The 15,900-nt window shown below is 37.7% G+C and overlaps 2 protein-coding genes and 1 non-coding gene across 5 annotated transcripts; 1 reads left to right on the forward strand and 2 right to left on the reverse strand.

The window, feature by feature from the left end:
- Positions 1-935: 935 nt before the first annotated feature.
- On the reverse strand, positions 936-3,389 carry LOC102719924 (DNA-directed RNA polymerases II, IV and V subunit 8B-like). Its single transcript, XM_006664971.3, has 5 exons — positions 3,255-3,389; positions 2,996-3,093; positions 2,208-2,365; positions 1,896-1,996; positions 936-1,219 (listed from the first exon to the last, which is right to left on the reverse strand). The coding sequence occupies exons 2-5, from the start codon at positions 3,066-3,068 to the stop codon at positions 1,108-1,110; spliced, it is 444 nt and encodes a 147-aa protein (XP_006665034.1). The 5' UTR covers positions 3,069-3,093; positions 3,255-3,389; the 3' UTR covers positions 936-1,107.
- A 2,278-nt stretch (positions 3,390-5,667) lies between these two features.
- On the reverse strand, positions 5,668-5,741 carry TRNAV-CAC. The gene has a single exon. It is a non-coding gene; the product is annotated as a tRNA-Val (tRNA).
- Positions 5,742-8,078: 2,337 nt separating this feature from the next.
- LOC102720204 (cyclin-dependent kinase F-3) lies at positions 8,079-13,283 on the forward strand. Of its 3 annotated transcripts, none has more exons than XM_015843535.1 (18): positions 8,079-8,170; positions 8,580-8,939; positions 9,017-9,095; positions 9,341-9,409; positions 9,506-9,595; positions 9,935-10,073; positions 10,157-10,259; positions 10,341-10,393; positions 10,601-10,667; positions 11,230-11,338; positions 11,418-11,483; positions 11,898-11,966; positions 12,047-12,107; positions 12,200-12,304; positions 12,395-12,429; positions 12,518-12,569; positions 12,714-12,801; positions 12,892-13,283. In XM_015843535.1, exons 2-18 carry the CDS (start codon positions 8,932-8,934, stop codon positions 13,010-13,012), a joined length of 1,314 nt encoding a protein of 437 aa, XP_015699021.1. In that variant the 5' UTR covers positions 8,079-8,170; positions 8,580-8,931; the 3' UTR covers positions 13,013-13,283. The 3 variants fall into 3 exon arrangements, with proteins under 3 accessions (XP_015699021.1, XP_006665035.1, XP_015699022.1); XM_006664972.2 differs by having other exon boundaries at positions 12,717-12,801; XM_015843536.2 differs by lacking the exon at positions 8,079-8,170 and adding an exon at positions 8,313-8,331.
- Positions 13,284-15,900: the final 2,617 nt, after the last annotated feature.

Consider the following 15,900-nt stretch of genomic DNA (forward strand, 5'->3'; position numbering starts at 1 on the left):
TGGAAAATATGTATAGAGAAAAATTATACGTGCATCTTAGTACACATAATAGTTTTATTCGTAATAATGGATAGTAGGTATAGTTGTGACGCAACATTTAAAATGAAGTTATTATGTGAATTATTTGGTAAAGGTGATATGACGGTGTATGTTTGTATGTTTCAATATCAAGAATTTAGAAAATGTCATGTGAAACTTTTCTTATTTTTCTTATAACATGTCCTATTTTTCCTATGTTATAAATATAGTCACATTTTTTTCCTATTTTTCATGTATTTTTTTTAGATTTTTTAAGTTTTTTTTTTCCATTTGACATCACACTCGCGGTAACCGCGGTTTCGGCTAAAAACCGCGCGGGAAGCCGCGGTAACCGCCATTCTCATGTACTGTTCCAGCAAAAGTAGTTACCGCAGTTATCGTGCCGCGTGGTAACCGCGGCAAACCATGCGGTAAGCCGTGAAAACCGCGCGAGTTTAAATTCAAACTTTTGGATTCAAATTCATCACGGTTTTTGCGGTTACCGTGCGGTATCCGCGGGAGCGCAACACCGCGGTTTTGACGGCTTGCGCGGTAAGAGGAACCCTGATGGTGACTTCGTTAATCTCTTCAAAATATATTGGCTAAGCTTCGAAGGTGCTCATAGAGATAAGGTTTACGTGTGTTCGTTCCTAAGGGAAAGGATGTATGCGTTGTGACTTGTGAGCGTCAAAAAAAAAAAGTCCTCGCCAACGTTTTAGACTTTCTGTTTTTGTTTTTTATTGTTATTGTCTTCCAGAGCGAGTGAAGAAGAGAAACGATAACAAAATAAAACATCTGTACTGAACTAGTACAATGTAAAATCGACCTTTCTCTGAGAAGCTCACAATCTGAGATCCAAACATATAGATCCATGTAGCGATCACCTGATAATTATGTAGATATTCACTGCCACAAAATTTAGAAACCACTCCCAGGCAAACCGCAATGCCACTGAGGAAGATTTGTATGATTTACTTAGGATAAGCTTCTAAACTAGAAGTAAAATCCCATCATCCGCAAATGAGAACAGCGTTAACGACACATGGAGAACCACCAAATTATAAAGTTCACACATTTTTGTAAGCAGTTCTACACCTTGCGCATAAGTAGGAACAACCTCTGGTCCAGCTCAAAGTTTGCAGCACTGGATGGATCACCCTTAAGCATCATTAGGAGGCCACCGAATGACGCATACATCTCCCTGTAAGTAAAAGAATATTACAGCATGAGACAGCATGGCATTTAGTGAAGTTCAGACAATCAGACCACTTGATACAGGAAAGGTTGGTGTTTAGATTAATTTAAAATCAAAAAAGAAGGGGGTCAAGCAATTGTGTTCCTTTCTTTTATTCACAGAACCATATATTGCTCTGCCAAGAGATTTTCCATGTGTGAACAATAAATGTCTATCATCAGCCATAAAGTTTGTGCAAATTCATCATGATCAATTAAAACTGAAATCAAAGTTCTTCTGGTGTTCGGCATATCTTATAGAATTGCCTTTGTAGGGTCAAACTCTGTCGCAGAGACGCAGACCGCAATCCTGATTCATCATATCTAGCAGTAAAGGCTTCATAAAAAATATATGGTTACATTTTATCTGAAGACAAAGAACACCAAGGTAGTTGTTGAGGTACCCACTTTGACAGGCTCAAATAATATGGAAATCCATTTATTGTTTGTTCTCAAGAATCAGGACATCTCAGGGCCAAATACTTCTAAAAGAATATGTACCAGGAAAAAAACAGTTGGACATAACACAAGTGAACAATCTAAGGCATTAGCATTATTGACAGAGTGTATTAAAGTTTAATCCATAGATAAGTTCTCTGACCAGTGACCACCACCATTAGTAATCTCAAGGAAAAAGATCATACACTTTAGCGTTTTGACCAGAGGTCTCTTTGTCTTCTGAGATCTTATAAAGCTTCCCATGCATGACATACTCATACTTGTCAGCCAGAGTTTTCCTGCCAGCCTGAAAAATGAGATAGTTTTTAGTGTTAACTTACCCACTGGAACTGGGAGTTTTATATTTTACCTCGCTTATGTAATTCCAGTATCCCACAAGCAAAATTCGAGATATATGTTATGAATCTATAACTTGCATCATTCAATATTGGATAGTATTCAAGGTCTAGCGGTCTGCTTGTAATATTGAGTGTCAATGATGAAATTACTGGCACCACCTGTGTAAAGAAGCCAGTATCTGGGGTACCGTCCAAATTCAGCGTAGGAACCAAGACCATGGTAAATTTGTCACCAGGATGCATAGGATAGACATCTGTGGCAACATCTAATTGCATATACACATTCAGCTGCTCATTGCGAGCTTCGATACGAGAAACTGCACCCAGAGAAGAGAAGAAAGAAAAACATGAGGTCATATTTGAACACACTGACTGCGTAAGTGGTACAACTACCTGATAAATAAATACTAAAATCACGTTCTAGCAAATTTTTGTCATACAATTTACTTATGACCACAAAATCAACGCACGCATGTGTAATTGATACAGAGCAACCATCCCAGAGTACACAACTCTGTTTTTTACCTTAAGTACCTAAATGATTCTGCAGGAACAGTGTGATTTGGTGGATAACATAATAAGTTGGAAACGAAAAGTTATGAAGTGGTTTTCTTTTCTGTGAGTCTGTCAGGTATGCACCAAGAGATTTACAGTCACTAGGCAAACAAGCTTACAATATCTGAAATCATGAACTGCGGGATACAATTACAAAGCTCCCACATTGCATCAACGCATCGAAGAAATAACTACAAGGCTTAACAAGGTATATGATTTTACGGCAAATATTGCATCGCTTTAGAAATTTCATCCGAGGTATCCTAGCATCTAACAGAACCACCTGACCCACCTGGAAACATGAGACGCGCAGCAAACTGCTGTGACCGCAGCGCAGGGCTTCGGAACCATCCACCCCAAAAGCGAGGAAAGAGCACTCAGGAAGTATTTACCTCTGTCGAACTTCTTGCCATCGGGGTCGAGCCTGGTCACGGTGAAGATGTCCTCGAAGAGAAACTCGGCCATCTCCCCTCCCCTGCCCAGGGTCTCCCTACAGCGGAGCAAGTGATCAGTAAGCCATCGATTCCCCCCAAAACCACTACCGGAGTGGCCGGAGAAGAATCCGACTCCCTGCGACGAATCGGAGGGAGGAAGCCAGCCAGGGACTCCGCGAGCGAAGGGTGTATGCTGCGAGCGAGCGAGCGAGCTCACCGGAAGAGCGCGCGTCGTGGTTCGTCCGCCTTAGCTAGGGTCTCGGGGGCGGCGAGAGAAGGCGAAGGCGGCCGGAGACGGAGACGGAGACGGAGACACTGACCTCAGAGATGGTCTATAGGCAGAGAAGGCAAGGCCCAGTTGGAATTTGGGAGTGACAGGTTTAGGAGGCCCATTAAATACTCCCTCAGGAATTTTTTAACGGAAAAGCTACGGACGGACGGGACAGTAAGTTTTTTCTTTTTTTTTTCTTTTTACGTTTTTCTTTTGTTTAGTCTCGGTCAATGGCGACCTGTCGCACGTGGCTTACTTTAAGGGGTTGAAATCAAGCCACAGGAGAGAGATAACTAGCAAATGACAGGAGACAAGATGGAAGAAACAACCTTGGCTAATCACGAGTAGCTGCTGGTTACTATAGAGTGTACTATGTTGCGGCTGCGACGGGGCGCGGTGGCCTGTCCTGGCCAGACGCCATGGCCGCCGGAGTAGGAGGCGGTGGGGTCGTCGTCGATGGCAGAGGTTCATACCATTAGTTATCATCCGGTATCATTTGATACTTGTTGATACTAAGTAATATCAACAAGTATCAATATTGTATCATCCAGTGAAAAATTATAACATGTGTCTACATGCTGGAATTAGGTGATAACTACTGGTACGATGTGATACCACAAGTACCTACTGATACCAAATTTTATACTTTATGATACATGAATGATTCAGGTATCATCTGTTATCATATGATACCCAGTGATACTATGTGGTATCAAGACTTGTTTCATATAGTATCATCTAGTTTAAAAATTATAACTTGTTGATACATGCTTGAATCATGTGATACCTTGCGGTATCATGTGATACTACAAAGTATCTAATGATGCCAAAATTTATACTTGATGATACCATCAATTATCATCTGGTATTATTTGATACCTTATGATACTAATGATATCAACACTTGTTTCATATGGTATCATCCAGTGTAAAAGTATAATATGTTTTTACATGTCATTCTATATGGTCTAGCGGTGAAGTAACGAGTAGAAAATTTGGACGAAATCCATGTGAGCGGGAGTGAGATATGGCAACGAGAGAGTATAAAATGTTCTTGGTTTGCTGCTGCTCTCACTCTCCTCCTTTTCACGCGCAGCTGCAGCAGCAGATAAAAGTCAAAAAAACTGCTACTAGCTATCACACTGATACTAGCCCGAGTACTACCCATCACTCCCACCAGCCACCTTGAGAGGTGTATGCGGTCAGGAGGGGCCGTGCACCGGGACGTGCATTTCTTAGTTTCACTAATTTATCACGTGTGCATGATATCCCGCGCTACAGTCTCTCTCATTTTTTAATTGACGAAGTTCAGTTTTAAATTTAGGTTGGATCCTTTGTCAATTTTAAAATTTTGGTTCAAATATACCAAATTACAAATCATAATTAAAGTTACTTTAATAATAATTCAAATCATAACAAATTAATCAATAGTTATATATATTTTTAATAAAACGAACATCGTATATTGTAAATGACCTCAATTGAAAAATAGAGGGAATAGTTATGTTTTGATACGGAGGGACAGCATATTTAAAATGGAGTAACCTATGACTACGTATTTATTAATAAATTCATTAATCATAGAACCGCAATGCTTATAACTCCGTTATACCATTAAGTCTCTACCATTAATGTTATGGAAAACTATAAAATATGTATTCTGGTGATAACATTCTTATCAACTTTGTAATTCTGTGATAACCTACTTTAAATATGTAATTTGTTGATAAATTCAGCGTTAAATCTGTAATTTTATGATATATCACTTTAATATTGTAGTTTTGTGATAGTTTGATCGACGTACACGTAGTTTATGAATTTTAACCTAACAACAATGTGAATTTACATTAAAAAGGAGAGAACAGTTAGTTTGAGAGCACATAGTGTGTGGTCACCTTTCCTTTTTAAAACGACAACAATTAGTTCGAGAACGCAAATAACACAAAAATTAAATAAAAACAGAGCGCTAGGTTAAGTTTTAAGAAAAAAACAATTAAAATGTGAAAAAAAATAACAACAGTTAGTTGGAGAATACCGAAAACACAAAGACTGTCAAGTTTCATTTTTATAAAAAAGAGAACAGTTAAAATGAGAAGTGACTAACACCAATTTTTTGTTTTTTTTAAAAAAGAGTGAAGTTACATTAAGTAAAATTCTTCCAAGTTAAAAAAACAGAGTGTGAAGTTACGTTATTTAAAATGGAGAACAATTAGAATGGGAAATTGTTTTTTTAAAGGATAACAAGAAAAGAATAGTGTAAAGTTACATTATTTAAAATTAGTTCAAAAAGATAAATAGTGTAAATTTATATTTTTAGAAAAGGAGACAATTAAAATGGGAAATTGCATTTTTAAAAATTTGTCTGAGCCCAGGTTCGAACTGGGGACCTTTAGTGTGTGAGACTAACGTGATGACCAACTACACCACCCAGACGAATTGTTTCATGGTTTGCACGAGCGAATTTATAATTATGGTCTTCTTTTCGCAAGCGCAAGTGGTTAGGAATCTGCCCTGTTCTGTTGTTCCATGCTTCGTGTAAATTAATTTGTATGGGATAATTTGGGATAACATCTATGCAACAACTAAACTATTAGACTTTTATCGTATGAAGGAATTTTATTGAATTTGGTGGGAGCTAACTAATCCATTCGTTTGGAAGTAACCTGTGAGCAATGAACTAAGCAACAGTATTCCTTCGTTTCATATTTTAATTTTTGTTTTTTTTATAAATTTATATATTGATTAGTGCATATAGTCTATATATTTATAGGTACGCTAACATCCATATCAATCTAAGACTAAAACCTTATTATAAATGTAAAAGTACTGCTTATTCGCTGTGACCATTTTTTCTACCTAAGTCACTAATCAGTGATGGATTTTGGTACGTAACAGATGACACGTAGAAACACACCACATGTATGGTATGTGCTCCTTTTTAAAGATAAAAAATTATTTGATTTTATAGTAGTTGTTTAATGATGTAACAATGGAACTAACTACCACAAAGTTAAAAATATATTTTAGAAGCATGAGATGATAGATTTATATATATATATATTTTATAAAAATGTACCATTTAAAACATGCACACAAAAATCGATAAAAATATGAGAATAATGGGGGAAAATAATGCAGCCATGATCAATCAATTTCCAGATTACATGAAAGCACCCTCCATCCAACCATCCATATTAGGCGAAATAAAACCAAGCCGCTGAGAGTAATAATATTTTAGATACGATCTATTATTAACAAGTATCCTACAACTAATACCACATAGTAAAGTAAAAACCATCCAATGTCAAACCTACTTATTAGTACTATTCATATTCAAGCATTGTATTTGTTTTAAAATATAGGACACATTTGTTTCGTTTAGATAAAAGTTTGGATAACAATTAAAATTAGTACATGTTCAATTTGTTATCAAAATCATCCGTTCTAAATATTGGTAATATCAAAATTTTCATAGGTAACAAACTAAACTAAATTAGAAATATTTGGTGATTATAAAAAGTCTTACTCTCAAAACTATACCAAATTTTGGAAAAGATATTAAACTAAACACACCCTATAAATCTTAATCTTGCATGCCAAAAAGGTTAGCTTTGCCAATAGACAGTAAGATTTATTTGGACAACAAAGCTAACATTCATGTAGTGTTATTGGATCCATATTTTAAAAATACTTTCTTATCATTATACTTCTTTATCATGCAAGTGATATATCAATAGATTAATCTACTACAAGAAAACAAAATAGGTTTGATTTGTTTTTACTATATGATACATTTATAGAACGAAAATATATTGTCCCTGATTATAACATTTACCTCTCTATGTTATGTTTTATATTGTAAGACTTTATATACTTGTCTAAATTTATCAATCGATAAATATATATAATTTATATAAATGTCCAGATTCGTTACCACCCATATGAATATAGGCAATGTTAAAAAATTGAAATGGATGAGAAGTAATATTTAGTGGCTGTTTGGATCTAGAGACTTTTTTTAGTCTCTAGTCATATCAGATGTTAGGACGTTAATTAGGAGTATTAGATATAGACTGATAACAAAACTAATTACATAATCAAAGACTATTTCATAAGACAAATTTTTTAAGCCTAATTAAGCCACAATTAGCAAATGTTTACTGTAGCACCACATTCGCTAATCATGGACTAATTAGTCTCAATAGATTCGTCTCGCGAAATAGTCAAAAGTATGAGGTGGGTTTTATTAATAATTTATATTTAATATTTTTAATTAGTGTCTAAATTCGATGTGACAGTAACAAAAAAAAATTTCAAAGGGACCCTTATTTTATGGATGGGTAGCCAATAACCAGCCGTGTTGATAATCACGAAAACAGCAGCGTGCAGGAATTGGAAAACCGACGGCGACGCGACACACCGGGCCAAAATTTTCAAACTTGTTACTGTACCCCTTCCTCCCCTTTTCTCTTCGCAATCGCCAAAAAAAAAAAAAAAGAGTCGGGGGCGTACCACGGTGGTTGTACCTAGCAGCAGCAACGCGGGAGCACGACGCCGTTAACGCGCTCCCCCGCGCGAAATGACGCGACTACCCTCCCCGCCCTTATCCACTCGCGCCTCGACCCACCACAAGCTCCCAGGTTCCCCTCGTGAATATGGAGACATGGCGGGGGTAGGGTAGTCAATTCACCCCTGATCCCCACACCGGCGCGTGGGGATATCTTCTCGTCTCGTCTTGTATTTCTCCTCGTCTTTCTGTTGCCTCCGCCCCCAATTTCTCGTCCCCGCTCTGCTCCAAAATATCGGCGGCGATCCCGGCTCCGGCTCCGCCGCGGGTTTTTCGGCGTCGCGCCCGAATTATGGTGGGTTGGTTCCCTCCCTCTCCCCAGTTGCCGATCCGCAATTCGATTGCGATCTCCATTGTTTGGGGGGTTGTGTTGCCTTTTGTCGTGGGGGAATATTGTGGGCGATATCGGCGAATATTTTGCTGGGCTCTCGGCGCGATTCCGTTTTGATTATGGTGGTTAGTGTTCGGTGCGTTGCTGTTGAGGAATTTGGGCTCTAGTATGGTAATCTCGTCGCCATTAGGTGGATGGATTTATGTTTGATTTGGGGGATGTTCTGGATTGTTTCCGCGCGTTTCAGATAGGGGGGAATGCTGCTTTTCCCCGAGTTTAATCTTCTATTTGTGATAGATAGGAGTATAATTGTATGCCTTTTTGTTTCGCTGCAAATTGTATTGATGCGAAGTTTCTCTTCGTTTGATTGCAGAGTTTCGATGCATTTTAGGCTAAAAGTGCTCGGGTCTGAAACCTACGTGCTTTTCTTGTCGCCGAAGATGGTGTCAGCGAATATATATCCGCGCACATGAACAGCGATGATGCGTTGCTGAATCTGTCTGAAAAGCCGCAATAAGCATGACGGTTTTGCAAATTATGATACTAAACCATTCATGCTGCTACGCCCTCGTCTGGAACTTTCTTCTTCTCATGCAACCGTGTGTAAGCAAACCTAGCGTCGAAGCGACTGGGATGACTTTTAGAGGTGGTGTGGGTTCGATCACCTGGAGTTCTATTGGTGTTCAGTAATTCTCGGCAAACACTCTTCGGTAGAATTGACGACAATGGAGAGGTCAGCAGTAATTAGCTCGTCAATCATATATGTCGTGGTGTGTGCAGTTTCTGACATGACGTATAATTTGTTTGCAGGTACAAAGTGATACGGGAGATAGGCGATGGCACCTGCGGAAATGTTTTTAGGGCTTATAACACTGAAACAAACGAAATTGTAAGTGCAAGAACTTTCTTGTCACTAGACCTATGAATCATATGGATCCTGCTCTGCTTTCAACATATTAAATCAGACCTGTCTTCTCCTTATTTGACCTGTAAGGAGTGGTCGAACTTGAGGGATTTGCTAGACAAAAGCCATTTTTTCCCTCTATATCACTTCAGATTACTAAGTATTGAAGCTTGCACCTATATCCATTTTAGCAGGCTAATGATGTTAATATTTTCCTGAATTCTATCTAGGTTGCAGTTAAAAAAATGAAGAGAAAGTTTTTCCAATGGGAAGAGTGCATTAGTCTGCGAGAAGTGAAGGTAGTTTATCTTGTTGGTAGTGGATATATCTTACGTGCGATCAAATGCGATTGTTTTCAAAGTTGTCAGCTTAAAAGAAGGAGCATCCTTCTGCAGGCACTTCAAAAACTAAATCATCCCAACATTGTGAAGTTGAAGGAGGTGACGATGGAAAATCACGAGCTGTTCTTCATTTTTGAAAACATGGTTGGTAGCATGCTCTATACTTTTATTTATGAGAAGAAAATGCTAAATTAATACTATATTACTAACCTACATTGCTATGATCTTATAGAATTTTGTGCTGATTCCGCTAAAACATACTGCCATAAATATCATATGTTCTGGAAGTTACATAGATATCTGCAGTTATAATGGTTTTAGTTCTATGGTTTGTATGCTTGCTGGCATTTGTTGTGATACCACATTGATTTGCATATGTTCTTAAATCCACATGAAATCCAAGCTACTTTTTTTCTTCTGAACCCTATGGATTCCTCAAAGATGCTTCTGCATGTACTGAAGTGTCACTGTTTCTTTTCACAGGAATGTAACTTGTATGATGTCATAAGAGAAAGGCAAGCTGCTTTCTCAGAAGAGGAGATTCGGAATTTTATGGTGCAGATACTGCAAGGTCTTGCATATATGCATAACAATGGTTATTTCCATCGTGACCTGAAACCTGGTATATTTTTGGACTATATTTTTGTTTGAAATTATAGACTGTCTATCTACCATGAAAGTTAAACTAGTTTTCTCTCTCTCTAGAAAATCTCTTGGTGACAGATGGCACTGTTAAAATTGCTGATTTTGGGTTGGCAAGAGAAGTTTCTTCCAGTCCTCCTTACACTGACTATGTTTCCACCAGATGGTGAGTTTGTGTTTGAAAATTCTCTCTTTGCAACTAGTGAATATGTATCCAGCAATTTGACCAGATTATTTTGAAATGAAGGTATCGAGCTCCAGAGGTGCTGCTGCAGTCATCAGCTTACACACCTGCTATTGGTGATGCCTATTGTCCCAACCCTGCAATTTACTACTATATTGATCTATCATTTCCTTGGTCTGGATGTCATGACTAATTTTCATTGCTACACTAATGCCATCTCAACAAGAAACAAATGATATTGAGTTGTGGTTATGCATATAAAACTTTCATTGCATGCATTTAGTACTGAATAATATATCACTGATAGAAGTGCATTTCCTCAGATATGTGGGCTGTTGGTGCGATTTTGGCTGAGCTTTTTACTCTGTCTCCCCTTTTCCCTGGTGGAAGGTATGTTCCATATAATACTGTTGTTTGGGTAGCATCATTGTATTGGCAATATCAATATTTTATTGTATCCATGTCTTAATGCATGCATTCTGCCTGCATACCCATATTTTGATTTGAGCAGTGAATTTATCACCCTTTTGATTTGGTTAAAGTAGTCTTCGTTTATTCTATTGATGATTAGTTTTGTTTTTTTTATCTTGTGGATAGTTGGCCTGGGAATTTCGGGGAATTCTCACCACAACCTCAGACTTTCATTTATTCATTTAGTTCCAAGGCTGTAAAACTGCATTTATGAATACTGTAGCGCAATTATTTTCTCTTCCTATTTGGTTGTTTGTATTTTTTTTAGCTCATACGATGCTTACATGGTTCATTTATACATTCAACCTTGACCTATACTTCTTCATGTGTAATTCTGATGAACGTTGACTGAGTACTTACTCTCTTAATAGACTTGCATCTATATTTCTTTTCTTAAGCTCAGTTCATCTTTCTGCAGAGATACCATATGTACTTGGATTTCCTTGTTTGATTTTTCACTTCTTTTATTTATTTATTTCAGTGAGACCGATCAGCTATACAAAATATGTGCTGTCCTTGGGACACCTGACCATACTGTCTGGCCAGAGGGAATGAACCTGCCTCGTTCAAGCAGCTTCAATTTTTTTCAGGTGAAATGACTACTGCTTACAATCATTGATATAAGTTTCCTTTGATACTGAATTTCTTTTTTCATTGCTTGTTCAAAAGATTCCGCCAAGACATTTATGGGAGCTTGTTCCTAATGCTACTTTGGAAGCTATTGACTTGATTCAGGTTAGTCATAACAGATGAATTTTTCTGCTTGTTTGATTCGTTTACCATATATACATGAAGTACATAGATGCAATGATTTTTGTGTCCAGTTGCTTCTATATTGATTTTTGTGTCCAGTTGCTTCTATATTGTTTTAACTAATATCAAGTTAATACAACATCTTACTAAAAAATTATATGATTTTAAGTAATTTTATGAAGCATAAGGCTCAGAGAGGTTAGCATTGTGCCATACAAGCATCAACTCTTATTATTTACTGTGTCTTTATCATGACAATTCACAGTTAATAATACTAATACTTACTAGCTTGTGGATAGTGTAAGGTAGGGACTAATAACTTGTTGATAAACTAATTTTTGCCGCCTGAGAATTATTCTTCATATTAACATGGTAGTGTTTTTGCCATCCTGACAGCAACTTTGTTCCTGGGACCCACGAAGGAGGCCAACTGCGGAGCAATCACTACAGCATCCATTCTTTAACGTACTAATTTACACATTAAATTGTTCATGGGAACTATGCTTCACTTTTCTATATGGACCTGAGACTTTTGAGTTGTCTAGGCGGGCAACTGGGTACCAAGGCCGCTCCATGATGCCTCTCATACAAAGACAACAGAATCTAGTGAGTTTCAATTATTCTTTTTTGCAGGAAAGGATAATTGATTTTTGGTGATGTATTGTTATTTCTCCTATTGAGCTCTTGTATTTTTGTAGGACTGAATCCAAGGTTGGAACTGAACCTGTGGGATTTTGGTACAGAACCTGAGGACAGTTACCTTGATTTAACTCTCAGTCTAAAGCCAAGTTTTTCTGGAACAGGTGCCAGCAATTTTTTCATTGCAAAATTCCTTTCCAGTTACTATCTGTTGTAATATATTTATGGGCTTACATTACCTTTTCTGGTTGTAGATTTTTCTAACAATGTTTCAGAACATACAAAAGAGGTGAGATTTTATTTGCATGACGTGGAACATATATTTTGCATGAGAGTGGAATGGGTGTTATCCTGAAGTTTGCTATCATATCATGCAGGAAATACTGCTGCACTCAGGATTTGAGAATCCTCCTGTGCAAGTGCAATCAGGTCCATCTTTGGCTCTTATACACAGGACTATTTGCTTGTTTTCACCTCATGTGAATTGGTCTTTATGCATTTTGTACCTACCACAGCCAAGTGTGGTTATTGATACATGTTGCTCAAACATTGTTTGCTTGTACTGCATTATAGCAGGGTTTTGGCCTCTTGTTGCATCTGATCGGCCCATGGGTGATGTTCCAGCCATGTCGTCCTGGCCGCAGACATATGTAGCTGACAGGTAAGCATCAGCATACCTTTTACGAACGTGTTAATCTCCCAGAATCAGATTTTTGCATCCGCTAAGTGCTATCACTGTTCTGTACTTCAGCCAAGCCACACTTCCAGCTGTTGGATTCTCGGGTTCACCATTCGGTTTGTCTCCATTACAACCGAATCTGTTTGAGAACCGTTCATTCGCAACACCCATCCGGCAGGTCAATTTCTTCTGAGTGGATACCATTAACAAACAGATTGAGCACTGAAACTATTTTTCAGTCCATACATTCAACTTGTTCCTTTATACATCGCACCAAATAAACGGCGGCGGCAGATGAAATGTATATACTCGTAGCTTGTTTTCTTCCTTCCTTTTCTCCTCGTCTAATTCCACTCACGGAGTGCTTCTGTAATGCCAGATTCTATATTCTCTACATGTGAATATGACCTCCGAAACAGTTTTGCATGTCGATTTCTCAATGATAAGCTGAAGATGTCCTGAGCCGTGCTGTTGTTGTTTTGAGTTGATTCCTGGGCACAGGGCTGGTGTGAGACTTGAAGGCGTGTGATATGACCTGACGGTTTTGATATTGTTGTCGTGGTCTACCTGACATGTACTGGTCTCGAACTGAATGTCTTTTAGGCGTCGCATTGAAGCGGCCAAGGACAGGGTGTGGCCTTCTGACTTGCTGGATTGATGGCGCGTGCACCGTTTTGTGGGGGTTTGGCTGAGCAGCTAACTGCCTCGTCTCACATGCCATCTTGTTCCTAGCTTCCACTGTGCAAGGAAGCATCATCAACAGCCAGCCTAATCTGCGAGGTTACTGCACGCTACTAAACCAATTTTAGCTGGGAAAGCGAGAGGCACATCTCAGTCACATGGCGAAGACAAGCAAGAGGCTGGATAGATGCCGAGTATGAGTGTACGCTCAAACAAAATGAGCTGCCACGGGAAAGCTGTTCTTGAGCTGGCCTTGCATGAATCTGATTGAATGCCTGACCATCAAAATTGACAATGGAAGTTGCCTGTCATGTCGTAAAGTTTAAGTTACTGCCCTTCTTCATGCCACTCGATAGTGCCAGTAGGAGTATCTCGACAGTGAAGAGCACTGACACTACAATTTTCCAAATAAAAGGGTATTCTAAAATATAATCATTTTCTATATTATTTAGCATATGCCAAGGAGATATCAAAAGGTTCATTTTTAATCAGTTAAGTGATCCATTTTTAATTATTAAATTGATCAAATTCTCTTTCTAAGCGTATGATTGACTCCGGAATTATTATAATAATTAAAATTATGAGAATTAGTGCACAAATACTTATATTGAGGTATAAAATTTGTAGTTTATATTGTACTTGAATACACACGTTGTTGTTCATGCTAGTACTACAGTACTCCATGTTTATAATATTTGTTGTTTTGGATAAAGACATGCTCTAAAAAATTTTACTATTATGCTCTATTGGCATATAAGTATAAATAAACATATGATTTTATTGAGCCATACTTTTAAAGTAATTATTTTAAAAGTTATTTATAGTTAAAAGTTATAGAAGTTTGATCTTAACCTGGTCTAAAACAACATATATTATGGAACTAGAAGGATACTCTACCTGAATCTTCAGTAAGAAATATCTCTACCTTAATATCATCGCAGAAAGAAAATGAATGAATGGTGCAGTAGCTGCTCTTCACCAAGGCCATTCTAGGAGTAGTATATGCTGGTTGTCCGGTCGGTACGACCAACGTGGAGTGGACAGTAGGCAATGGCTTCTTTTGGGACTTCTTTATGGAGCCCAAACAACCATGTTTTCAATGCGACTGAAAGCTCTGCTCTGCTCTGCTCATCTCAGCCCGTACTCTTGTTGACAATAACAGGCCAATAACCTTGCTTGATCATTCTGCGCAAGAAAATCAACTCGATTGATTAGCCAGCTTATCATCATTCACATTCCATAATGCCTCTTGTTTCTCACTCACACTGTCACAGCAAAGGCGTGTGCGTGACTTATTTAGGTCCTGTTTAGATACCAAAAACTTTTTCTAAAAACATTATATCGAATATTTGAACACCTAAATAAAAGCATTAAATATACATAAACATTAAAACTAATTACGTGGTTATGGAGAAAATCGTGAGACGAATCTTTTAAGCCTAGTTAGAACGTGATTAGCCATAAGTGCTACACTAACCAATATGTGCTAATGATGAATTAATTAGACTCAAAAGATTCGTCTCGCGGTTTCCAGGCAGAATCTAAAATTTGTTTTGTAATTAGCTATGTTTTATACTTCAAATATGTGTCTAAAAGTTCGATGTGATGTTTTTATAAAAAGATTTTGCAAACTAAAGCATAACTTACTAGTGACTCAACTCTCTTTATCTCAAAAAATATATATCTAGTACAAATAAGTCTGAATATATTCTGTCAAAATTTATTAAACTAGCTAATATTACTAGATATCTACATTTTAAGACCGATGGAGACCTGGAGTACTAGGTGAAAGGAGAAACACATGAAATGTACTACTCTGATTTAAAATATAGAAATTTTTAGTTTGTTTAGGATAGACTAATGATATATTAAATAATTTTCTTTGTTATTTTAGTGGTCGATTTTAAAATTTTAAACTGATCATAATCTCTTTCAAGACATCCGATTAGCTCGGAATTTATCAGAATGCTTAACATAGTAAAAAACTGTAAAAAATAATTATATTATGGTATAAAATTTAAATTTTTAGAAATGATATATTTTAAAATGGATGGAGTAATTGCTTTGCACGCAAACGAAGGTGACCAAACAGTCACACGGCCAAACACAAGTACGATGGCAACAGTGCTGGTCATGCACAATAACACTCGCGATTCGATGCGTAGCAGAAGCAGCAGCAGCAGTAGTACCAAGGCAAGGCAGGCCATACATGTGAGTACTGCGAGAGATTGTGAGTGGTGCTTCGTGTTGACTGCTGTTTTCAATAAGTTTGGTGTGTCCCTCTTCCTCCTGCATCTGCATGGGCTTTTGGTTCCTTTTTACTCCTGTCTCGTATAAACAAGGCAGTACGAAGGCATGTTGTAGATCAGTGAGATAGCTCATCTATATGGGTTTATATCG

The sequence above is a fragment of the Oryza brachyantha genome, chromosome 3 (assembly GCF_000231095.2).
Source record: "Oryza brachyantha chromosome 3, ObraRS2, whole genome shotgun sequence".
NCBI lineage: Eukaryota > Viridiplantae > Streptophyta > Magnoliopsida > Poales > Poaceae > Oryza > Oryza brachyantha.